The sequence below is a fragment of the Ranitomeya variabilis genome, chromosome 2 (assembly GCF_051348905.1).
Source record: "Ranitomeya variabilis isolate aRanVar5 chromosome 2, aRanVar5.hap1, whole genome shotgun sequence".
Taxonomy (NCBI): domain Eukaryota; kingdom Metazoa; phylum Chordata; class Amphibia; order Anura; family Dendrobatidae; genus Ranitomeya; species Ranitomeya variabilis.
Genome location: NC_135233.1, coordinates 1,080,345,747 through 1,080,371,813, shown reverse-complemented (window position 1 = coordinate 1,080,371,813; position 26,067 = coordinate 1,080,345,747). Strand labels below are relative to the sequence as shown.

The window sequence follows — 26,067 nt, the reverse complement described above, 5'->3', positions numbered from 1 at the left end:
GGGTTGTATAAAGCAACAAAAGGCTAGCAGGCACCCCAAATCTGAGCCCACTACTTCCAAGGAGAAAGACTTGGGTTCATCAGATGCTTCCTCATCCTCAGAGGAAAAAACGGGGGGGTCGCCATTGTTTCCCAATAGAGGACATAGAGGGTATGGTTAAACAGTGAGAACCACTATGGGAGTAATGGACCCTCGCCCAGAAAGGACAGTGCAGGATGTGATGTTTGGGGGACTGGGACAGAAAAAGAGGAAGTCATTTTCCCTAATTGAAAATATACAGGCCCTAATTTAAAAAGGAGTGGGATAAACCATATAGGAAAAACTCCTCTGTACTTTCACTCAAAAGGAAATAATCTTTTGAAGATTTATAATCGACATCCTGGGATAAAGCCCTAAAATTAGATGTAGCAAAGGCTTCCAAGAAATGTGCTCTCCCCTTTGAGGACATGGGAGTCTTGAAAGACCAGCTGGACAAAAAGGCCGATTCCTTCCTTTAAGGTGCATGGGAAAAATCAGGAGGCAGACCTACTATAGCAGCAACCTGCACCTCCAGATCTCTAATGATATGGCTAGCCGAATTGGAAAACAGCTCCAGGATAGGGTATCCAGAGGCAGGATAATAGTCCATTCCCTTAATGTGGGGAGCTGCGGCTTTTTTGGCTGACTCATCGGCCAACTCTGTTCAACTGGTGGCCAAGTCTACAGCTCTCTGTAATGCATCCCATAGTGCACTTTGGCTTAAATGCTGGCCTTGAGACATAAAGACTAAATCAAAATTATGCTCCATCCCCTGTGAAGGAAATTTTCTATGTTGAGCAACACTAGATGATATCCTTCAAAAGTGGGGGATAAGAAAAAGGGGTTCCTTAACCTGTTCATCTTTACATATAAGAGATCCTTGTGGAGAACAAAAAAATTCTGCAGGAATCCTCCTAGAGAGCAAAATGGATGGGAAGAGGGGGGAAGGAAAGGCAGAGGGTTTCTTTTTGGGGGTTCCACTCATGATGGAAATCCCTCCAAGTGATGGTACTTTGCAGGTGGGGGGTAGACAATCCTGCTTCCTTCCGGCCTGTGAAAAGATTTCCAGCAGTCCCTGGATTCTAAGCCTAATCAAGTCAGACCTAAAGGCCCCGTCTCACATAGTGAGATCGCTAGCGAGATCGCTGCTGAGTCACAAGTTTTGTGACGCAACAGCGACCTCAGTAGCGATCTCGCTATGTGTGACACGTACCAGCGATCAGGCCCCTGCTGCGAGATTGCTGGTTGTGTCGGAATGGCCTGGACCTTTTTTTGGTCGCTGAGGTCCCGCTGACATCGCTGAATCGGTGTGTGTGACACCGATCCAGCGATGTCTTCACTGGTAACCAGGGTAAACATCGGGTTACTAAGCGCAGGGCCGCGCTTAGTAACCCAATGTTTACCCTGGTTACCAGCGTAAATGTAAAAAAAAAAAAACACTACATACTCACCATCTGATGTCCGTCAGGTCCCTTGCCGTCTGCTTCCTGCTCTGACTGAGATCCGGCCGTACAGCGAGAGCACAGCACAGCAGTGACGTCACCGCTGCGCTCTGCTCTCACTGTACGGTGGCTCAGTCAGAGCAGGAAGCAGACGGCAAGGGACCTGATGGACACCGAAAGGCGAGTATGTAGTGTTTGTTTTTTTTTGGTAACCAGGGTAAACATCGGGTTACTAAGCGCGGCCCTGCGCTTAGTAACCCGATGTTTACCCTGGTTACCCGGGGACTTCGGCATCGTTGAAGACAGTTTCAACGATGCCGAAGTCATTCCCCTGATCGTTGGTCGCTGGAGAGAGCTGTCTGTGTGACAGCTCCCCAGCGACCACACAACGACTTACCAACGATCACGGCCAGGTCGCATCGCTGGTCGTGATCGTTGGTAAATCGCTATGTGAGACGGGGCCTTAAGGGTAGACTTACTTTAGTTTCCACTCCCAAATTTTGTAGTAATTCCTCCTCTACGGTCCTCTCCAGAGATACAGAGGGCCTTGGAACAAGAGTTGTTGGATCTAGTGGACAAATCTTTCCTCCAAGAGGTCCCACCATTCCCCCCCCCCCCCAGGAAAGAATGGGAGGATTCCACTCGCCATTGTTTCTTGTGAAAAAAAAAAACAAAAACAGATGGATCCTTCCAAACAATTATTATAAACTTGAAAAAACTGAGCAGGTATGTAAAACTCAGACATTCAAGATGGAATCAACAAAATTAGCCATCAGAATATTGTTTCCTGATTGCTTTATGACAGTTCTGGACCTGAGGGATGCACACTCCCCATATAATAAAGACTAACAAAAGTTCCTTACGGTGGCAATGTGGAATGTGAAAGTGCGCTGAGACTGAGTTTTGTTTTTTTGCTTTTTTTTCCCCTGAAGTGGTTTTCCACCTTACTTCAGAGTAGGAAAATGGTCACTACCAAAGCCTATGGTAAAACTTGGAAAAAATTCCTATCTATCTCAGGGGCCAGAGTCCAGAATGGGGTTGAAGGTTCAGGTGGCCGCTTTGGGGGTCCTGTATAATTATGATACAGCAGGCAATCTTTGGATAGCAAGATTCATTATAGCCTCTGCAAGCTCTAGGCCCATCACCAACCAGAAATTGCCACCATGGGATTTAAATTTGGTCTTATCAGCCCTAATGGTTTCCCCCTTTGAACCCTTAGATTCTGCCTCACTCAAGAATCTGTCCTTCAAAATGGTCCTTCTAGTGGCTAACATTAGGCCATAGGGCCTGAATGCTGCTCATGCTGCTCACCCTATCTCCAGGCCCTCCCTTCACCAAAATCCTAGAAGTCAGTTATTTTAAAACCTGACCCTGCTAACTTGCTCAAGGTAACATCTTGGTTTCATAGGCGCCATGAGGTAGTTCTTCCTTTTTGCTCCAACCCCAAAAATGCAAAAGAAAATAATTTCCATTTATTAGACCTAAAATGTTTGTTTCAGTACCTAGCCTCCACCCAGGGATTTTGGAAGGATGGGTCTCTGTTTGCTCTCTTTCAGGGTCCTAGGAATGGGCTGAAGTCCTTCTCAAAAAGTACCTTGGCAACATGGATGAGAAATGCGATTTCGTTAGCCTACCTATCTAGTGGGAATGTCACCCCATAGGGTCTGAGAGCTTATTCCATGAGAGCAGTGGCAACCTCCTGGGTGGAAAGGTTGTAGGTACCAATAGATCAGATCTGTAAGGCTGCTACTTGGTCATCACTTCCTACCTTTAAAATCACTATCGGCTGGACCTAGCCTCTTCTGTGGTCCCTCCCTAAGATACAATTCTCTGTAATTCTTTCCGTGGTGCGGTCATGGGGGAAGGAGAAAGGTATAACATATTTTTCGCTTTGTAATACGCTCCGGATTATAATATGCACCCCCAAATTTTGAGGAGAAAAATAGGAAAAAAACTATTTTAATGAATTGATGGTGCTTCTTATAATCCATGCGTCTTATTACTTACCGGGGGTGGTGGCTGCGGTGAAGCAGGGTCCCAGGGTTGCTGCTGGAGGAGGCAGGAGTGGAGCGTTTCTGCAGGCTGGGATGAGGGGGTGTGCAGGTGTACTGTGCTTCAGGGGTGTCTCCCGGCGGCCATTTTGCCAAAGTACGTCGCACAGAAAAGTATGGACAAACTGCCGGGGGGCTCTGGCCTTTCACAAAATGTTGGCAGAGCCCCCCCACAGCACCGGAGATGCCAGGATCACCCTATGCCGTGGCGGCGGACACCCCCTCATCCCAGCCTGTAACGGTAAGCGGTATATCGGCTGTGTAAGGCGCACACCCATCCCCCCCTCAAATTTTGGGGAAATAAAGTGCGTCTTAGAAAGCAAAAAATACGGTAGTTACTTACGGTAACGGGATTTCTCAGAGTGCATGATGGCACCCTTATATTCCCTCCCTGCATGAGTGGGTGAGCACACTGTTGCTTGTGGGATTTTATGTATAGGTCATGATGTGCTGCTTATAAGTATTACGGTTAAAATGCTTTAAATTTTTTGGCAGTAGCCTGGAGGTCCTCCTATGCTCTGTAAACCAGTTGATGCGAGGGAGAGGTACCGTCCTTTTTATCTGTAGGTTTCCTGTCCTTGAAGGGCGGATCCTCTCTCCATGGTGCTGTCATGGGCTCAGAGAAATCCCATTACCGGTAAGTAACTATGTCCTTCTTGCTGCAGTAATTTAATATTGGTCCAATACATGCCAACCAATACAGCTGTTTGTCACAGATTTATTTTCCAGTTTATCCTAGCCAAAAAAAACAAAACCAGAAGAACCATGTCAAAATGGCATTGCTTTAGCAATTTAACTCCATTTTGAAGGGTGTCCGGGGTCCTTCTCCGGTATCACACAATCAACAGAGCAAAAGAATAGTGAACAATTCCAAAACCTTTATTCAGGCAAAAACACGAAAGGTCCATATACGATCCACCACATAAAGGATAAGATAGTCCAGAAGCCGAATGCAGTTCAGTAACCGGATAAATGTCCAAAGAGATGAGCGTTCAATAATCCAGGAGGCAGAGGATAAAAAATGGTCCATATGCTTCCCCTTCTCTCTGACGTGCTGTGTTCACATCATCATTCCACGCAAGACTGACCTCTCTGCTCCTGTCAGCCCCAGCTGCCTCCTTATCTCCAGGAGCAGTCAGACAGGTTGAGGTGGTTTTCAGGCCTCCCAGATTGGACAAAGGAGATTAAGGTACTACAGGGGGTCATTGTTTCAACAAGCTAGTTCAACATGTCATGAGCATATTAGCAAATAGGATTATTGACTGACCCTGTGAGAAGACAACAATACAGTACTGTAGGGGCTGATATCAGATGGCAGCAACAGTTAGCAAATAACTCCTTCTACAAGAGAACACCATGAAAATAAGTCATATAGAAATATACAGAAAAATGATACCCACATACAGTAGCATATCACACCATCACAACGGGTTTCTCTGATTTTTTTCTAATACAATGAATGGTAAAGAATGAATTTGAAATTACAACTCTTCCCAAAAAAGCAAGTCCTCATACAACTAAGTATAGAAAAGTATTACAATTATGTCTCTTGGTAGGAAGGGAAGGAGAAAAGTTAAAATGCCGAAAATCAAAATTAGCTGTGGTGGGAAATGCTAACTAGTACATTCCCATTCTATTCACAGCTCTCCAAGAAGTATGGCCCAGTGTTCAGTGTACAGATTGGAAGTCAGAAGATTGTTATACTTTGTGGATATGAGACTGTGAAGGACGCTCTTGTCAACTACGCAGAAGAATTCTCTGAAAGACCTTATGTCCCCATACTCCAAGATATAACAAGGGGATATGGTAACTTTTATTTTCTGCTTTGTTTGCCAATCTTAATTTACCATCCTGCATGCCGTGAACTTAAAATGCAACCTTACTAATTTACAAGCAGCTTGAATCTACAGCATTCTAATGAAGGGGTAATCTTTTTAAAACACTCATGTCAATTGGTCCTAATTGAAGTCCCTTATTCCTGACATTTATGCTTCTCTTGAATCTGATCAAAGTAGGGACTGTGTCCCAGATCCATAATTTTTATTTTAGAGTGGGAAAGTCACCAATATTTTAAAATAACTACCATAAATTTTATTTTTGCATAATTTACAAACCTGTTGACAGGGTGTACATTGAGGTGCCTATCGAAACCGCATCAGCCTCAATTACGGCACCATGGTTGACCTGATATCTGAGGCTTCAGACCACTCTGAAGACTCTCCCTAGTGTCCCTATTTTTAATCCAAATTTCTCTTTGCTCCTTACGTGTCCTTTTTGACTCGACATAGTATTCATACAAATCCATTCACTATACTGATCACTAGTTTTTTTGCTTTTTTTTAATTTGCTCTGAAATGTAGATTAATTTTCGACTTCAAAATTAAATTGAATTAAGCGTATAGCTCTGGGGAAAAGTAGACATTTCATGCAATGAACAATAACTTTTCTTTCCTGGTAATGAGGTATGTTGTTATCAGATTATTTAAAGTATGGAGACAAGAGTCTTTACTTTCCAGCAGGGATGTAGTTAAAAGCAGGATAGCAGTGATATAATGCCAACTGATTTGTGCTTGCAGAGGTCTTGTTACACATAAGAGCGTAATAGATGAATAGACAAAGTGGTAACTGGCTTGCAAAGTTAGGATTTAATAATAATCTTTACATAGCGCCAACATATTCCACAGCAGTTTACAGGACATACACAACGGTCATAACTAACAACGTTAAAGATAACATAATAATTAAAGCAAATGGGGGAAACTGTTGTGAATTAGACATTTTGGCTCCCTATTGTGGTTACTAGTGATATGAGTCTGGGATTTTCTTCCCTCAGTTTGCACCCAGCTGGGTCGTTAGTTCAGGAGTGTTGCTATATAAACCTCCTGGATCCTTAGTCCAGTGCCTGGCATCGTTGTAATCAGACACATTCTGTTTGCTCCTATCTGCTGGTCCTGGTTCGTGCAAAATTAAGCTAAGTCCTGCTTCTTTGTTTTTTTGGGTTATTTGCTTGCTCTCATTTTTGTCCAGCTTGTACTAAATGTGATTCCTGACCTTGCTGGAAGCTCTAGGGGGCTGGTGTTCTCCCCCCGGGCCGTTAGACGGTTCGGCGGTTCTTGAATTTCCAGTGTGGAGATTTTTGATAGGGTTTTTGCTGACCATATAACAGTATGCCAGGCCAACATTGAATGTTTAATGCATTGCAGAAGTGGGATAATAAGAAAGGAAATTCTGAGTTGTTTTTTTTTTCTTTCCTCTCTTACTCCCCTTTACCTTTGAGTGGCTTGTGCTTGCTGCAGACATGAATGTCCAGACCTTGATTACAAGTGTAAACCAGCTGGCAGCTCGTGTGCAGGGCATACAAGATTTTGTTACCAGTAGTCCTATGTCTGTACCTGAGCATGCCGCAATGCGTTCGTATATCAAGGAGTCTCTGGAGAAGGGGCATATCTGTCCTTCCTCTTCCCCTCTTGGTGCGGGATTCTTTTTTGTGGCCAAGAAGGACGGATCTTTGAGACCTTGTATTGACTATCGGCTTCTGAATAAAATCACTGTTAAATTTCAGTATCCTTTGCCTCTGTTGTCGGACTTGTTTGCCCGGATTAAAGGTGCCAAGTGGTTCACCAAGATAGATCTTCGTGGTGCGTACAACCTTGTGCGCATTAAGCAAGGAGATGAATGGAAGACTGCATTTAATACGCCCGAAGGTCATTTTGAGTACTTGGTGATGCCTTTTGGGCTCTCTAATGCTCCCTCAGTGTTTCAGTCCTTTATGCATGATATTTTCCGGAAGTATCTGGATAAATTTATGATTGTTTATCTGGATGATATTCTGGTTTTCTCTGAAGATTGGGACTCACATGTGGAGCAGGTCAGGATGGTGTTTCAGGTTTTGCGTGAGAATGCTTTGTTTGTTAAAGGCTCAAAGTGTCTCTTTGGAGTACAGAAGGTTCCCTTTTTGGGGTTTATTTTTTCCCCTTCTGCTGTGGAGATGGACCCAGTCAAGGTCCGAGCTATTCATGATTGGACTCAACCCTCGTCAGTTAAGAGTCTTCAGAAGTTCTTCGGTTTTGCTAACTTCTACCGTCGTTTTATCGCTAATTTTTCTAGCGTTGTTAAACCTTTGACGGATATGACCAAGAAAGGTTCTGATGTTGCTAACTGGGCTCTTGCAGCTGTGGAGGCGTTCCAAGAGTTGAAGCGCCGGTTTACTTCGGCGCCTGTTTTGTGCCAGCCTGATGTCTCACTTCCCTTTCAGGTTGAAGTGGATGCTTCTGAGATTGGGGCAGGGGCCGTTTTGTCACAGAGAGGCCCTGGTTGCTCGGTAATGAGACCATGTGCTTTCTTCTCTAGGAAGTTTTCGCCTGCTGCGCGGAATTATGATGTTGGCAATCGGGAGTTACTGGCCATGAAGTGGGCATTTGAGGAGTGGCGTCATTGGCTCAAGGGTGCTAAGCATCGTGTGGTGGTCTTGACTGATCACAAAAATTTGATGTATCTCGAGTCTGCTAAACGCCTGAATCCTAGACAGGCCCGCTGGTCATTGTTTTTCTCCCGTTTTGACTTTGTGGTCTCATATTTACCAGGTTCAAAGAATGTGAAGGCTGATGCTCTTTCAAGGAGCTTTGTGCCTGACTCTCCTAGAGTCGCAGAACCTGTTGGTATTCTTAAAGAGGGAGTTATTTTGTCAGCCATTTCTCCTGATTTGCGACGCGTGTTGCAGAGATTTCAGGCTGGTAGACCTGACTCTTGTCCACCTGACAGACTGTTTGTTCCTGATAAATGGACCAGCAGAGTCATTTCCGAGGTTCATTCCTCGGTGTTGGCAGGTCATCCGGGAATTTTTGGCACCAGAGATCTGGTGGCTAGGTCCTTTTGGTGGCCTTCCTTGTCACGGGATGTGCGGTTATTTGTGCAGTCCTGTGGGACTTGTGCTCGAGCTAAGCCTTGCTGTTCTCGTGCCAGCGGGTAGCTCTTGCCCTTGCCTGTCCCGAAGAGGCCTTGGACACACATTTCCATGGATTTCATTTCTGATCTCCTGGTGTCTCAGGGTATGTCTGTCATCTGGGTGGTATGTGATCGCTTCTCGAAAATGGTCCATTTGGTGCCTTTGCCTAAGCTGCCTTCCTCTTCCGATCTGGTTCCTGTGTTCCTTCAGAATGTGGTTCGTTTACACGGCATTCCTGAGAATATTGTGTCTGACAGAGGATCCCAGTTTGTTTCCAGGTTCTGGCGATCCTTTTGTGCTAGGATGGGCATTGATTTGTCGTTCTTGTCTGCCTTTCATCCTCAGACTAATGGACAAACGGAGCGAACTAATCAGACTCTGGAGGCTTATTTGAGGTGTTTTGTTTCGGCAGCTCAGGATGATTGGGTGACCTTCTTGCCATTGGCTGAGTTTGCCCTTAATAATCGGGCTAGTTCCGCTACTTTGGTTTCGCCATTTTTCTGCAACTCTGGTTTCCATCCTCGTTTTTCCTCGGGACATGTGGAGCCTTCTGACTGTCCTGGGGTAGATTCTGTGGTGGATAGGTTGCAGCAGATCTGTAATCATGTGGTGGACAACTTAAAATTGTCACAGGAGAAGGCTCAGCGTTTTGCCAACCGCCGCCGCGGTGTGGGTCCCCGACTTCGTGTTGGGGATTTGGTGTGGCTGTCTTCTCGATTTGTTCCTATGAAGGTCTCCTCTCCTAAATTTAAGCCTCGCTTCATCGGTCCTTACAAGATATTGGAAATCCTTAATCCAGTGTCCTTTCGCTTGGATCTTCCGGTTTCGTTTGCCATTCACAACGTGTTCCATAGGTCTTTATTGCGACGCTACGTTGTGCCTGTGGTTCCTTCTGCTGAGCCTCCTGCTCCGGTGTTGGTTGAGGGCGAGTTGGAGTACGTGGTTGAGAAGATCTTGGATTCTCATCTCTCCAGACGGAGGCTTCAGTATTTGGTCAAGTGGAAGGGCTATGGTCAGGAGGATAATTCCTGGGTGGTTGCCTCTGATGTGCATGCGGCCGATTTAGTTCGTGCCTTTCACGCTGCTCATCCTGATCGCCCTGGTGGTCATGGTGAGAGTTCGGTGACCCCTCCTTAAGGGGGGGGTACTGTTGTGAATTAGACTTTTTGGCTCCCTCTTGTGGTTACTAGTGATATGACTCTGGGATTTTCTTCCCTCAGTTTGCACCCAGCTGGGTCGTTAGTTCAGGGGTGTTGCTATATAAACCTCCTGGAACCTTAGTCCAGTGCCTGGCATCGTTGTAATCAGACACATTCTGTTTGCTCCTATCTGCTGGTCCTGGTTCGTGCAAAATTAAGCTAAGTCCTGCTTCTTTGTTTTTTGGGTTATTTGCTTGCTCTCATTTTTGTCCAGCTTGTACTAGATGTGATTCCTGACCTTGCTGGAAGCTCTAGGGGGCTGGTGTTCTCTCCCCGGGCCGTTAGACGGTTCGGGGGTTCTTGAATTTCCAGTGTGGATGTTTTTGATAGGGTTTTTGCTGACCATATAAGTTATCTTTCTATATTCTGCTATTAGCTAGTGGGCCTCTCTTTGCTAAATACCTAGCTCATTCTTATGTTTGTCTTTTCCTCTTACCTCACCGTTATTATTTGTTGGGGGCTTGTATCCAACTTTTGGGGTCTATTCTCTGGAGGCAAGAAATGTCTTTCTTTTCCCTTCTAGGGTTAGTTAGTTCTCCGGCTGGCGCGAGACGTCTAGAATCAACGTAGGCACGTTCCCCGGCTGCTGGTATTTGTGGTGCTAGGATTAGATATATGGTCAGCCCAGTTACCACTGCCCTATGAGCTGGTTTTCTGTGTTTGCAGACTTAGCAATTATTCCTGAGACCCTCTGCCATTGGGGTCATAACAGAAGACACAAAGTGCAGGTGTGTATTTACAATGATCCAGCCATCTTGAGGGAGTGGGACATGGATAAAGGCTGGTCACTAGCCAGTATTTGTGGCGCTGTTGGGTGCAGTGGAGTTTGATGGAGGGTTATTCTCAGACTGTGAGTGGCGGACACACACACACACACACACACACACACACACACACACACACACACACACACACACACACACACACACTAACACTAACTTTGATTAAGGAAAGTGATAGGCCGTTCTGAGCAGATGTGTTTTTGAGGGAGCGCCTAAAGCTGTGCAAGTTGTGGATAGTCCTAATTTCTTGGGGTAGAGCATTCCAGAGGATTGGCGCAACGCGGGAGAAGCCTTGGAGCTGGGAGTGGGAGGTACGGATTAGAGCAGATGGTAGTCGAAAGTCTCTTGCAGAGCATAACGGGTGATTAGGCCGATAAACAGAAATGAGGGAGGATATATAGGGGAGGTGCTGTACTCTGGAGAACTTTGTGGGTGAGAACAAGCAGTTTAAATTGGATCCTATTATGAATGGGCAGCCAGTGCAATGAATAGCACAGAGCAGATGCGTCTGAGTACTGATTAGCCAGATAGATGACCCTAGTTGCTGCGTTAAGCATGGAAAGTCGATTTATAGCACAAATGTATGTAAATTGGAACTTGTAGCAAAGAATTGTTTAACTGCAGAACAGCATAAAAGTAATTCCGACTGGTTCTTACAAACAAAGTTGAAGTACACATGTAAATTACTGAAATATATAGGCAAATTGAAAACTAGCTTGCTGTGATGTGTTATTTTGATTTCTGCACTGTTCACAGCTCTGTTGTTGTAGACCAGTGTTCCCTAACTCCAGTCCTCAAGAGCCACCAACAGGTCATGTTTTCAGGATTTCCTTAGTATTGCACAGGTGATGGAATTATTGCCTGTGCAGGTGATGCAATTATCACCTGTGCAATACTGAGGAAATACTGAAAACATGACCTGTTGGTGGCTCTTGAGGAGTTGGGGAACACTGTTGTAGACAGTTGGCTATTTGAGAAATTGATTTGCATTTGATTACACCTGGGTGAGGCCTCCTTCACACTTCCATAGGTGACTAAACACGTAATGTTTAGTCAGTGTCATCAGTGATTTTCTGGTATGGTTAAATAAAGCATTTAAATTACAAAGCTTCTCCTATCCTTTGCAAAGTTACACACGGGTAAGACCCGTTTAGTCACTGATGCCTTCCATGTGCTCTCTTTCATGGACCCATAGGTTTGGACTGGCCCTTGTCATTTGTGCCACATGGGTGAAAAAATATGTGCATAGCAGCATAGGTTATAATGGGTATATGTGGTATCCATGGAAAAAAAAGATACCACACATGCTGGAAACACAGGCATGTGAAGGAGGCCATAGCGAAGCTAAGGGAATAATTGCTGGTAGTTGAATGTAAGTCAGGAGGAGCAGAAGATAACCAGACACATGGTCAGAGCTTGAGCTAAGTGAAAGATGAAGCAACTCCGGAAAAGTTTAGAGAGAAACTATCTCAATACTACGAATATAGCACATGACTGCCTAGGCTGGCCTTAAAATGACTGATTTAACAAAGTACAAGTGCTCAGTGTTTCAGTCCAATAATTTTAAAAACCTGCTTGTTTTCCATCTCTCTCTTCCCCTCTGACTTTATGAAGCCAGAGCTGTCAATCAAAGAAGTGGGGGTGGAGGGACAACAAGCATGTTGGCAGGTGTATTGAAATGATAGTTCTGCCGCTCAGTGTTTCAATATGGGGCCATAGTTTGAGCAGTCATTCTGTGCTTGGAGTCCCTTAAAAGTCCTTAAGTGATGATGTCATGTGTTTGCCAGGTATAGACTAGCACAAAGGGGAATCATGGGGGAAGAAAATAAGTTTCGGTAACTGAGTTCATTCAGATTCCATTTTTTTTTTTTTTTTTTTTTTTTTTTTTTTTTTACATTTGTCCGAGAAAAATGGACTGAGTGTCATTGGAGTTGTTTACACTGAGGGGAGGAAAAAATTCTCCAATGTCTCCTTGTGTAAAACTGGACAGCACAGATGGCATCCAAGTGTTGTCCAATTTTGTCACTAACCCATGGACTTGAATTGCCGATTTTGGTCCATGATCTTTTCCCAAAGGCTGGAATACATTTTAAAGTGTCATGAATGTCAGTGGCTGTCAAATCAAATGCCACTTTGTAGTGTGTGAATGTCTTTGTGATGATGATTTTCTCTATATGAGCAGAATAACAGAAAATAACCTTGTTTTAATTGTTTTTTTTTAATTCCCATGACATGAGAACACATGACCTTGTACAGTAGAACATTTGATGAGGAAACATGTCCTTGATCTGAGGTATGATCCTGTCCATTTGGGAATGATTTTCATTGTTGCACTGCAGAAACACTAATTTGCAGCAGCAATTTTAATGAAAATGCGAGATGTAAACTAGAATTCCAGTATTAGGCCGGGCTCACCCGTTCAGTATTTGGTCAAGCATTTTACAACAGTGTTTGTAAGTCAAAACCAGGAGTGGGTGAAAAGTGCAGAAGTGGTGCATATGTTTCTATTAGACTTTTCCTCTGTTTCACGTCTGATTTTAGCTTACAAATGCTGACCTAAAATACGGACCAAATACGGAACGTGTGAGCGTAGCTTTAAAGTACTGAATCTGAGACATAATCCTTTAATGCTCAAGGGTTATTTTCTTAAAAGGACACTATGAGGTTAAACATGCTTTTACACAAAAATTCTACCAAAGACATGAATGACTTGGGCTAAATTCACACTAGCGTTTCTGTGCGCAGCGTATCATCTGCATACACAAACGCATGCCAAAACGCACACAAACACTTATGCATGACTAAAAAAAAGTTGCGTTTGCATGCGCCTTTGCCTGCGTTTGGGTAGTTTTTGAGCATGTTTCCAGGAGGGCGTGTCTTAAGGGGCGTGTCTCAATCAGTTCCTGGACATGTGCAGTTCGAAGTATGCAAGCGCATCAAACACATGCAAACACATGTCCTTGCGTACCAATGCGTTCCCATAGACAGTAATGCATTTTTTTTACGCACTCATCCACATGTGGACGACTGCGCAATATTTGACTCCTCAAAACATGCAACATGTTGCGTTCGCTGCACACCGCATCCGCATGCAAAAGCATCTCCCTGCGTACACCATGTTAAAGATATGTACGCATGATGTATGCGGATCATACGCTGCTCACAGAAACGCTAATGTGAACACGGCCTTGGTAGGTCTATTTTTTTTTTTTTTAATCATTTATTTTTCTTTAGGTTCCTGAGCTATAGGTTGAACAAAAAGGGTAATCTGATTAATGTTTTGAAATTGTACCTGAATACCCGACTTTACTATATTAAAAAGCTACTTGGCTAATCTAAGGGTATGGCACAAAGTCCATTATTACATGAAAATATATGTAGACATGTGAATGCTCAGTATAACATGTCATAAAAAGTGTTTTGTTTGTTTGTTTCTTTGATAATTGAATTATTCATTTATATTTTGTTCTGTTTTACTTGCCATCAAGTTTTTTTTTCCAGGTGTTCTTTTTTCTCATGGTGAGAACTGGAAAGTAATGAGAAGATTTACAATTTCAACTCTAAGAGATCTGGGGATGGGGAGGAAAACTGTAGAAAACCAGATAAATGAAGAATGTGATTTCTTAGTAAAGAAGTTTAAATCCTATGGAGGTTAGTACTTGAATACTCTCCTTTTCCAGCCATATTCGTAAAAAAAAAAAAAAAGTTTATAAAATTGATTTTTTACATACTCAGGAGATGATTTTGCTATATGAGCATGTACACTGCTCAAAAAAATAAAGGGAACACTTAAACAGGATATACTAGGATATACTCCAAGTAAATCAAGCTTCTGTGAAATCAAATTGTCCACTTAGGAAGCAACACTGTTTGACAATCAATTTCACATGCTGTTGTGCAAATGGAATAGACAACAGATGGAAATTGACAATTATCAAGACACTCAATAAAGGAGTAGTTCTGCAAGTGGGGACCATAGACCACATCTCAGTACCAATGCTTTTTGGCTGATGTCTTGGTCACTTTTGAATGTTGCTTGTTCTTTCACACTCATGGTAGCATGAGACAGACTCTACAACCCACACAAGTGGCTCAGCTAGTGCAGCTCATCCAGGATGGCACATCAATGCGATCTGTGGCTAGAAGGTTTGCAGTATCTGTCAGCGTAGTGTCCAGAGGCTGGAGGCGCTACCAGGAGACAGGCCAGTACATCAGGAGACGTGGAGGGGCCGTAGGAGGGCAACAACCCAGTAGCAGTACCGCTACCTCGGCCTTTGTGCAAGGAGGAACAGGAGGAGCACTGCCAGAACCCTGCAAAATGACCTACAGCAGGCCACAAATGTGCATGTGTCTGCACACACGGTTAGAAACCGACTCCATGGGGATGGTCTGAGTGCCCGACATCCACAGATGGGGGTTGTGCTCACAGCCCAACACTATGCAAGTTGCTTAGCATTTGCCACAGAACACCAGGATTGGCAAATTTCCTACTGGCACCTTGTGCTCTTCACAGATGAAAGCAGGTTCACACTGAGCACATGTGACAGACATGACAGAGTCTGGAGACACTGTTGAGAGTGAACTGCTGCCTGCGACATCCTTCAGCATAACCGGTTTGGCAGTGGGTCAGTAATGGTGTGGGGTGGCATTTCTTTGGAGGTCTGCACAGCCCTCTATGTGCTCGCCAGAGGTAACCTGACTGCCATTAGGTACCGAGATGAGATCCTCAGACACCCTGTGAGACCATATGCTGGTATGGTTGGCCCTGGGTTCCTCATAATGCAGGACAATGCCAGACCTCATGTGGCTGAAGTGTGTCAGCAGTTCCTGCAAGATGAATTCATTGAAGCTATTGTCCAGGAGCTGGTGGCTGCTTTAGTCCAGGTCTGGAAGGAGATCCCTCAGTACAGGAGATGATCCGTCGCCTCATCAGGTGCATTCCCAGGCATTGTAGGGAGGTCATACAGGCACGTGGAGTCCACACACACTACTGAGCATCGTTTTCTTGTCTTGAGGCATTTCCACTGAAGTTGGATCAGCCTGTAACTTCATTTCCCCCTTTGATTTTGAGCATCATTCCAACTCCAGACCTCCATGGGATACTATTTGTGATTTACATTGATAATTTTTAGGTTTTATTGTTCTCAACACATTCCAATATGAAATATTACAGTTGTAAATCTGTATTCATTACATTCAGTGATAACTAGGATGTGGGATGTTAGTGTTCCCTTTATTTTTTTTTAAGAGATGTCTCTCTGTCTCTCTGATCACTGCTGGGGCCAACAGGATAAAAGACATGGATTACATACAATAAATACAAATAGAATTGGTATTTATACAGATGTCTGTGACAAATACAATTAGTGCAGTGTGTGTGTGTGCAAATTACTGTACATGTATTTAATTAATAAATCATTATTTTTCTGGGAAAAATATAGCCTGGGCTCTCACGCAATATTCATAACCAGCAGAGAGTCAACAGCTGGGGTTAGATGTTTATAGCTTGGGAAGGGGGTAATACCCATGGACCTTTCCAGGCTGTTAATATCAACTCATAACTGTATACTTACTTTACTGGCTATTAAAATGGGGGACTCCAACCAAAAAAATGACGTGGGGTCCCCTATAATTAATAACCAGCAAAGGCTATGCAGACATCTGCGTGTTGATATTAATAGCCTAAGAAGGGGCCATGGATACTGCCCCCCCAGGATAAATGCATCAGCTTTCAGCTGACCCAGAAAAGGCGCATCTCTAAGATGTGCCAATTCTGGCACTTAGCCTCACTCTTCCCATTTGCCCTGTAGCAGTGGCAAGTGGGGTGACAGTTGGGGGGAGTTGATGTCTTGATGTCACCTTTTGTATTGTCAGGTGAAATCAATCCCCAAGGTTAGTAATGAAGAGGCGTCAATAAGATGCTCCCATTACTAACCCGGTGGTCACATTGTAAAAAAGACACCCAGAAAAAAGTTCTTTAATTGAAAGAAAGACACACACTCCTTTAATGAACTTAATTTAAACCATACTTACGACTTCGCCCGACACCATTGTCATCTGCAAAAGAGGTAAAAAAGCAACAAAAATATTCCTCACCTTTCCGCAGAGATGCTTTTAATCAATTTGTCCCATGACTGGTCTAGCTCTGTTATATCTCAATGGCAGGATGCATGATGCATCCATGCAGCCTGTCATCCAGTTGACACTGCGCACTATTTGCTCAGTGTCTGCCTGTGAACTCCTATTCCCTGTCTGAGGGTACTGCGAGCGTCAGAAAGTTCTGCTCACGGTGCCATCTGACAGGACCTGCAAGTTCACGGCCAATGAACTCACTTCACGTTTCTGACGTCAGCGAGAGCGCCGTGGGAAAATTCTGCATGGTGCTCGCGTCGATGTCACAGAGGTGAAATGAGTTCATTGGCCAAGAACTCGCAGCACCTGTTGAGTTCATTTTACAGTACATGGCACATGAATTGCAGTCTATTTTTTTCTATCTATCTAATATATATACAGATATAGGTGTGCGTCACTGGCTTCTATATATCCTATTCTAACTAGTGTTGAGCGATACCTTCCGATACTTGAAAGTATCGGATAGTATCGGCCGATATCCGAAAAATATTGATTTCGCCGATACCGATACCCGATACCAATACAAGTCAATGGGACACAAGTATCGGAAGCTATCCTGGATGGTTCCCAGGGTCTCCTTCAGGCCCTGGGATCCATATTCATGTAAAAAATAAAAAATAAAAATAAAAAATATGGATATACTCACCCCTCCGGCGGACCCTGGACCTAGCGGTGTTAACCGTCAGCCTCCGTTCCTAAGAATGAGCGAGTAAAAGACCTTCGATGACGTCGCGGCTTGTGATTGGTCGCGTGACCGCTCATGTGACCACTCACGTGACCAATCACAAGACCGCGATATCATCGCAGGTCCTTCACTCGCTCATTCTTAGGAACGGAGGCTGCCGGTTGCAGCGGTTACAACCAGGGCGCGTCAGAGGGTGAGTATATCCCTATTTTTTATTTGTATTCTTTATTTTACACATGAATATGCATTCCGATCCCGATTCCCGATATCGCAAAAATATCGGAATTCCGATACCGCAAATATCGGCCGATACTTGCGGTATCGGAATGCTCAACACTAATTCTAACCTGTCACGTTGTGATTTTACTGTATATGAGATATGAATTGCCAACTTTTCAAATGCGATCGATGTGTAAAAATCGGACAACACTCACACTTTTTTTATTTATTTTTTTTTATTTGCACCTTAGACTTCTATTGTGGTATGCTATCCAATTTCCGATTACAATACAATTTTTCCAGTCTGATCATGATCTGATCCAAGCTGGGAAAAAAACGTGCTGATGAACACACAATCATAGAATAAGATAGGTCTGAATTCAATTTGAATTTTTATTTTTTATTTTTGCTTTTGGATTGCATTCATCCGATTTCATCGCAAGTAGGAATGAGCCCTTAGGCCTCTTTCACACGTCCAGATAATTCCGTACCGGAGAAATCAGCAGCGGAGTTATCCATGTACGTGTGCCCGTGTGCTCACGTGGCACATCAGTGTGGCACACGTGCCGCCCGTGTGCCGCCTGAGGACCACACAGACCGTGCAGGAGAGACAGCGCTACACTAAGCGCTGTCCCCTCTGTGTGGTGCTGAAGGCGGCATTCATCTCTTCTCCCCCGCAGGAGAGAAGAGATGAATGATCAATTTTTTGTTTTTTTTTTGTTAAAAATAGAGTTGCTGGGACCTCCCACCTCCAATCCCCAGTGTGCCGCCCGGCCCCTTGCAGAAGAAATACTCACCCGGCTCCCGCGATGCCTCCTCTCTCCTCTCAGCACTGGCCCCTTCTCCTATGTGATGAATGCCGCCTTCAGCACCACACAGGGGGGACAGCACTTACTGTAGCGCTGTCTCTCCTGTGGGCGGTACGTGCACACGGAGGAGAGTGCACACTGTTCTCCGTGTGCACGTGTGCAGGATGTATTGCTGTACGTGCTGCCGGAGAAACACGGACATGTGTCCGTGTTGTGCACACGGACACACGGTCTGTGAAAACACGGAGACATGTGCATAGACCCATTCATTTGAATGGGTCTACGTGGGTCAATGTCTCCGGTACGTGAGAAAACTGTCGCTACACGTACCGGAGACACTGACATGTGAAAGAGGCCTTAAATTGAGTTTTCAAAACACATCCCTTTGGAGAGTATAATCACTTTTCAATGGCAACTGTCCTGGTGTGCATTCAATACGATCTGTGGACAGCAGGGCGGGACTGGGACTAAAATTCAGCCCTGGCATTTGAAATTACACAGGCCCACTTGTCACATGTTGACTGTATAATATCTTTGTATACTTGTAGGTTACAAGAAGTGAGAGGAGTGTAACATGACTATATAACATATAATCACAGCTGTATCCAGCATTACAGCTCAGTCCTATTTATTGCTTTTAGTTGTAGTACCAAGAAAAGCCGCTACTTTACCTACATAACTGGATCTCATAGATAACCTCATTCTGATGCTCCATAAACTTTGCTTACAGCCACTTTTGGTTCCGCTGCGCAGCACGAGACCCGGTGACTCTGAAGAGCGGTGACATCAGTAACGTCACCGCTCTTCAGATAATCCGGGTCTTGTGCTCGGTGACTGTGAAGAGCGGTATTGTTACTACCGTCACCGCTCTGCAGAGTTGCTGGGTCTCGCCAGGTCTGGGCTAGTAGTGGGGATGTCTGATAGACACCTCTCCATTACTTACACCAGGTATTGATAGCAGCTGACATTACACAGCTGACATCAACCCTAAAAATCATTACACATACCAGAATTAAATGCTCTGGCGGCTGGGAAAAGCAGTAGAGAGCGCTATTCCCAGGCGCCGGGTGCTAACTACAACTGTCATCATCCTTGCCTGGTCTCCCTGAGAAGCATTTCTGCTGTATTTACATGCGCTGATCTCAGGCCGCTAAATGAGTGTGATCGACAATACTGAAGTCGCTCGCTTGTTTCCCGGCCTCTTTACACCAACTGAGAAAGAATGAAGGGAACAGAACAATCACAATTAGATCAATCTGTCCCCATACAGTATCATGTTATCAGCAGCACAACTACAGTTTACACCGGCGATGTGCTGCTGAGAACAAGGATTTCTGTTCGCACATAAACAATCCAATCACTCGATGAATAGGCAGCATTTTGCTTGTTGAGTATAATACATGCCATAGTCCTCCATATATTATAATGTGCACCTCAGTCCTTCATATAGTATAATACATTCCTCCATATAGTATAATACACTCCTCAGTCCTCCATATAGTATAATACACTCCTCAGTCCTCCATATAGTATAATACACTCCTCAGTCCTCCAAATAGTATAATGCATTCCTCAGTCCTCCTCATAGTGCTCCATATAGTATAATGCCCCACCATTGTCATCCATGTAGTACAATTCACTTCCCATAGTATAATGCACCCCATAGTTCTTCATATAGTATAATGTATTCCCCATAGTCCTCGATACAGTATAATGCAGCCCACATATAGTATAATGATGCCACCCCAGAGTATAATGCAGCCACCCCACAGAATATATTGTAGCCCCCTGAGTATAATGTAACCCCCCAGAGAATATAATGCAGCCCTCTTGTATAGTATAATGCAGCCCCCCATAGAATGTAATATAGCCCTCCCCATAGAATATAATGCAACCAGCCCCAACAGAGTGTAATAAATCCCCCCATAGAATGTAATACAGCACAGCCCCCATAGAATGTAATGCAACACAGCCCCCATAGAATGTAATGCAGCACAGCCCCCATAGAATGTAATGCAGCACAGCCCCCATAGAATGTAATGCAGCACAGCCCCCATAGAATGTAATGCAGCACAGCCCCATAGAATGTAATGCAGCAAAGCCCCCATAGAATGTAATGCAGCCAGACCCCATAGAATGTAATGCAGCCAGACCCCATAGAATGTAATGCAGCCAGCCCCCATAGAATGTAATGCAGCCATACCCCATAGAATGTAATGCAGCACAGACCCCATAGAATGTAATGCAGCACAAACCCCATAGAATGAAATGCAGCACAGACCCCATAGAATGTAATGCAGCAGAGCCCCCAATAGCCCGACAATCCAGTTATCACTCACTTATATATTAAAAAAACAAAACAAAAACACTCTCCTCACCTTTCCTCGCAGTGCTCCGGTCTCAGCGGCTGCAGTCTGCCCGCCGACACACAGCAGGTGCGCGATGATATGACGTCATCGCGCACCCGCAGTGTCAGTGCAAGGCAGAGCGGGGAATGATGGGAGAGAGAGCGACAGCAGACGTTCTCTCCTCCATCATTGCATTTAACTGTATCGGCGTCTATGCCCTGGTGGGGGGGAGGCGCGCTGGTGAGCGGCCCACGACTGCCACCGACCCTTCTGGCATTTGCCAGAACTGCTCGATGGCCAGTCCAGTATAGAGAAGGAGAAACTGAGCAGAATGATATATAGGTTTGCTGGAAAAGATTCAGTATAAATTCTAATTCATTCATTGAAATCCCAAGTGCATAAGAGTCCAGTGGGTGGTCCTACTCAGTGACATATAACTATCTCTGTATGCACAGTCATACACAGAAGGCTCTAATAACTGATTAGGAATTCCCACTGAACTCATGCACTGCACTGAATAAAATACATTTTTTTCCATCTTTTCCCACAAAAAATGTATATCAATCTTATCACCTTCTCCTGCTCTATAACATTCTGCCTGCAGATCAGAGACCACTTTCAACATGACAGATTTCATTTAAAAAAAAAATATTGATATTGCATAATTGAAGCTTTGAATTGGGACTAGGGAACAGACCCCAACTAATCTCTAAAATGAGAGGGCACATGTGCTAAGCTGACCATTGTGCCACCTCTGCCTGGCTCTCCTCAGAGAGATGTTAGCGGTTTATGGATCCACAGACTATAAAACCATACTTTTTAATAATGTAATTCTTCTAGATTTCAAAACTTTTTCAGTGATTCCTTTGCATTTCCGTTCATACTGCCTCCACACACAAATGATACACCATTTGAAAGTAACCAAACAAACCACACATCCAAAATGTGATCACTAAATACACTTTAAGAATTAAGTTTCATAAACGAGCAGTAAGGAAAAACGACCTGCAGGTGGCACCACACTACCCCAAAGCATACTAATACAAAGCTGAAACAAATCCTAACATTTGCCTTGGCGGCCTTCCAGCTTGCCAAGCTCCTTGCCCAGTCAATTTCAGGCAGGTACATATACATATGTGGAAGAAGAATAAAAGTAAAACTTTACCTGTTTGAGACTTCAGCTTTAAAACTAAAGATATAAATGAATGCAGCCTAAAAGGGACCGGACAGGTTCTGAACCATCAGATTTTCTGTATTATTGGACAGTCATTGAAAAGTCTATCTTCCTTCTAAGGTTGCAGCTTATTGGTGACCTGCAGTCACCTCTGGTTCCAAGTAAAAAAAAACAGCAGCTTTGACATAACTCAGACTGTACATTGTTTCCCGATGGGAAAGATTGGTGGAAACAACTTTGCAAAAATTGAAGAAAAAAAAAATTCAACTGTAGGGGGAAAAAAAAGTAAAATAATCTGCAGATATTACATTTTTTTTTTTATTCCCAATAATTATTCAATGGTGTAAATACACTCAGTTATGGGGTCAATTCTCCATCATTTTTTGCTGTCAAAGTGGCACTGCTCTACAGGGAGCTGCTCCGTTCACATACATTAGGCTGTGTTGCACTTCCCTACACTGCAGATAGATGGCAGTGCTGCTGTGGAGGGAAAAAAATGCTGCTGCCCCTGTTCTTTTGCAAGGTCTTGACAATCAGACCCCTTCTGATCAGTAAGCAAAATACCATTATGTTTAATGTTGGGGGATCTCCTTTAGGCTGGAGTCACACACAACGTATAACAAAAATCAGTCCATTTCACACGGACAAGAATTGGAGAAATGTTCCCTGAACAGTGATCCATATGTCATCCATGTGCAGTGCCAGGATGCGATTTTCTCGCACGTAAGCATCTGTGTGACGTCCGTATGGCGAGATTTTCGAGGTTTTTACGTTTGACCAGCTTGATTTTCCTGAAATTGCCTGCGCCCTCGACAACCAATGTGTGAAAATTTTGCAGCGGCCAACTAGCTTATATATAATTTCTGGACATAGTTTATACTACATAATTTATTTTTCTAAATTTTGCAGGAAAACCATTCCAGAACACAATGATAATGAATGCAGCTGTCGCCAATATCATTGTTTCCATATTACTGGGTCATCGCTTTGATTATGACGATCCGGTGTTTTTAAGGTTAATGAGGTTTATTAATGAGAACGTAAGGCTGATCGGATCCCCAATGGTCTTGGTAAGTTCTTGCTTGTCAACAATAACCATTTCTATTCATCTTCACTATAGAATACCATAAATATCTACTATATAATTGTCTGTCTAAGGGTCACTTCCGTCTTTCTGTCCTTCTGTCTGACGGCAACTTCTGTCACGGATATTCATTCGCTGATTGGTCTCGCCAGCTGCCTGTCATGGCTGCCGCGACCAATCAGCGACGGCCACAGTCCGATTAGTCCCTCCCTACTCCCCTGCAGTCAGTGCCCGCTCCATACTCTCCGCAGTAACCGCTCACACAGGGTTAATGCCAGCGGTAACAGACCGCGTTATGCCGCGTGTAACTCACTCTGTTACCGCCGCTATTAACCCTGTGTGACCAAGTTCTTACTATTGACGCGTCAATAGTAAAAGGATCTAATGTTAAAAATAATAATTAAAAAAAAAAAATCATTATATACTCGCCTTCCGCCGCCTTTCCTGCTCCTCGCGACCCTCCGGTAACCGAACGGCAAGGATCATATGGGAGAAGGACCTGCCATGACGTCACGGTCATGTGACCATGACATCATCACAGGCCCTGCGCGCCTGCGCGAGAAGGACCTGCCATGACGTCACGGTCATGTGATCGCGACGTCATCACACCCTGGGACCGGAAGCTGCCACCTGTACCGCGCACAGGTGACAGAACTACAAGTATGGTGAGTATGTTATAACTAAAAGAGGCCCTCGGATTGGAAGGTGAGTATGTTTATTTGTTATTTTTTAACCTGTGACATACGTGGCTGGGCAATATACTACGTAGCTAGGCAATATACTACATGGCTCTGTGCTGTATACTACGTCACTGTGTAATATACTACGTGGCTGGCCTGTCATGATCTCAATGGCAAGAGAACATAGCATAAGCATATATAGGAACTAGCTCTTGGAAGATGGGAACTGAGCTGACCATGAACTAAACCTAACGCACAACTAGCAGTGGCCGGGTAGCATGCCTACGTTGATTCTAGATGCCCAGCCCAGCCGGAGGACTAAATAAAGCTAGCAGAGGAAAATATTAGTCCTAGCTCACCTCTAGAGAAATACCCCGAAAGGAGACAGAGGCCCCCCACATGTATTGGCGGTGAGTTGAGATGAAATAACAAACGTAGTATGAAAATAGGTTTAGCAAATTTGAGGTCCACTTACTACATAGCAGAAGACAGAAAGGACACTTTCATGGTCAGCTGAAATCCCTATCAAAAACACCATCCAGAAATTACTTTAAAACTCTGGCATTAACTCATAACACCAGAGTGGCAATTCCCGTTCACAAGAGCTTTCCAGACACAGTAACGAAACTACAGCTGTGAACTGGAACAAAATGCAAAAACAAACATGGACAAGAGTCCAACTTATCTAGTAGTTGTCTAGGAGCAGGAACAAGCACAGAGAGGCTTCTGATAACATTGTTGACCGGCAAGCAACTAACAGAGCAGCAAGGTTATATAGCGACTCCCACATCTTGATGGGAACAGGTGAACAGAGAAGATGAAGACACCAGTTCAATTCCACAAGTAGCCACCGGGGGAGCCCAGAATCCAAATTCACAACAGTACCCCCCCCTCAAGGAGGGGGCACCGAACCCTCACCAGAACCACCAGGGCGATCAGGATGGGCCCTATGAAAGGCACGAACCAGATCGGAGGCATGAACATCAGATGCATTCACCCAAGAATTATCCTCCTGGCCGTATCCCTTCCACTTGACCAGATACTGGAGTCTCCGTCTGGAAACACGAGAGTCCAAGATTTTCTCCACAACGTACTCCAACTCACCCTCAACCAACACCGGAGCAGGAGGCTCAACGGAAGGCACAACCGGTACCTCATACCTGCGCAATAATGACCGATGAAAAACGTTATGAATAGAAAAGGATGCAGGGAGGTCCAAACGGAAGGAAACAGGGTTAAGAATCTCCAATATCTTATACGGGCCGATAAACCGAGGCTTAAACTTAGGAGAAGAGACCCTCATAGGGACAAAACGAGAAGACAACCACACCAAATCCCCAACAGAAAGCCGAGGACCAACACGACGGTGGCGGTTGGCAAAAAGCTGAGTCTTCTCCTGGGACAACCTCAAATTGTCCACCACCTGCCCCCAGATCTGATGCAATCTCTCCACCACAGCATCCACTCCAGGACAATCCGAAGATTCCACCTGACCAGAGGAAAATCGAGGATGAAACCCCGAATTACAGAAAAACGGGGACACCAAAGTGGCAGAGCTGGCCCGATTATTGAGAGCGAACTCCGCCAATGGCAAAAAAGCAACCCAATCATCCTGGTCAGCAGACACAAAACACCTCAGATATGTCTCCAGGGTCTGATTAATCCGCTCGGTCTGGCCATTCGTCTGAGGATGGAAAGCGGACGAAAAAGATAAATCTATGCCCATCCTAGCACAGAATGCCCGCCAAAATCTAGACACGAGTTGGGTCCCTCTGTCAGAAACGATATTCTCAGGAATACCATGCAAACGAACAACATTTTGAAAAAACAGAGGAACCAACTCGGAAGAAGAAGGCAACTTGGGCAGAGGAACCAAATGGACCATCTTAGAAAAACGGTCACACACCACCCAGATGACAGACATCTTCTGAGAAACAGGCAGATCTGAAATAAAATCCATCGAGATGTGCGTCCAAGGCCTCTTAGGAATAGGCAAGGGCAACAATAATCCACTAGCCCGAGAACAACAAGGCTTGGCCCGAGCACAAACGTCACAAGACTGCACAAAGCCTCGCACATCTCGTGACAGGGAAGGCCACCAGAAGGACCTTGCCACCAAATCCCTGGTACCAAAAATGCCAGGATGACCTGCCAACGCAGAAGAATGAACCTCAGAGATGACTCTACTGGTCCAATCATCAGGAACAAACAGTTTATCAGGTGGGCAACGATCAGGTCTCTCCGCCTGAAACTCCTGCAAGGCCCGCCGCAGGTCTGGAGAAACGGCTGACAATACCACTCCATCCTTAAGGATACCTGTGGGCTCAGAGTTACCAGGCGAGTCAGGCTCAAAACTCCTAGAAAGGGCATCCGCCTTAACATTCTTAGAACCCGGTAGGTATGACACCACAAAATTAAACCGAGAGAAAAATAATGACCAGCGCGCCTGTCTAGGATTCAGGCGCCTGGCGGTCTCAAGATAAATCAAATTTTTGTGGT

At 44.6% G+C, this 26,067-nt stretch overlaps 1 protein-coding gene across 1 annotated transcript in view; it reads left to right on the top strand.

Annotated features, from left to right (window-relative positions):
- LOC143808726 (cytochrome P450 2K1-like) overlaps positions 1 to 26,067 on the top strand; it is a 73,570-nt gene that overhangs the window by 12,714 nt on the left and 34,789 nt on the right. The window contains exons 4-6 of the mRNA XM_077291667.1: positions 5,155 to 5,317; positions 13,939 to 14,088; positions 22,714 to 22,874. Coding sequence (XP_077147782.1) covers positions 5,155 to 5,317; positions 13,939 to 14,088; positions 22,714 to 22,874 — 474 coding nt within the window. The remainder of the gene's footprint in view (positions 1 to 5,154; positions 5,318 to 13,938; positions 14,089 to 22,713; positions 22,875 to 26,067) is intronic.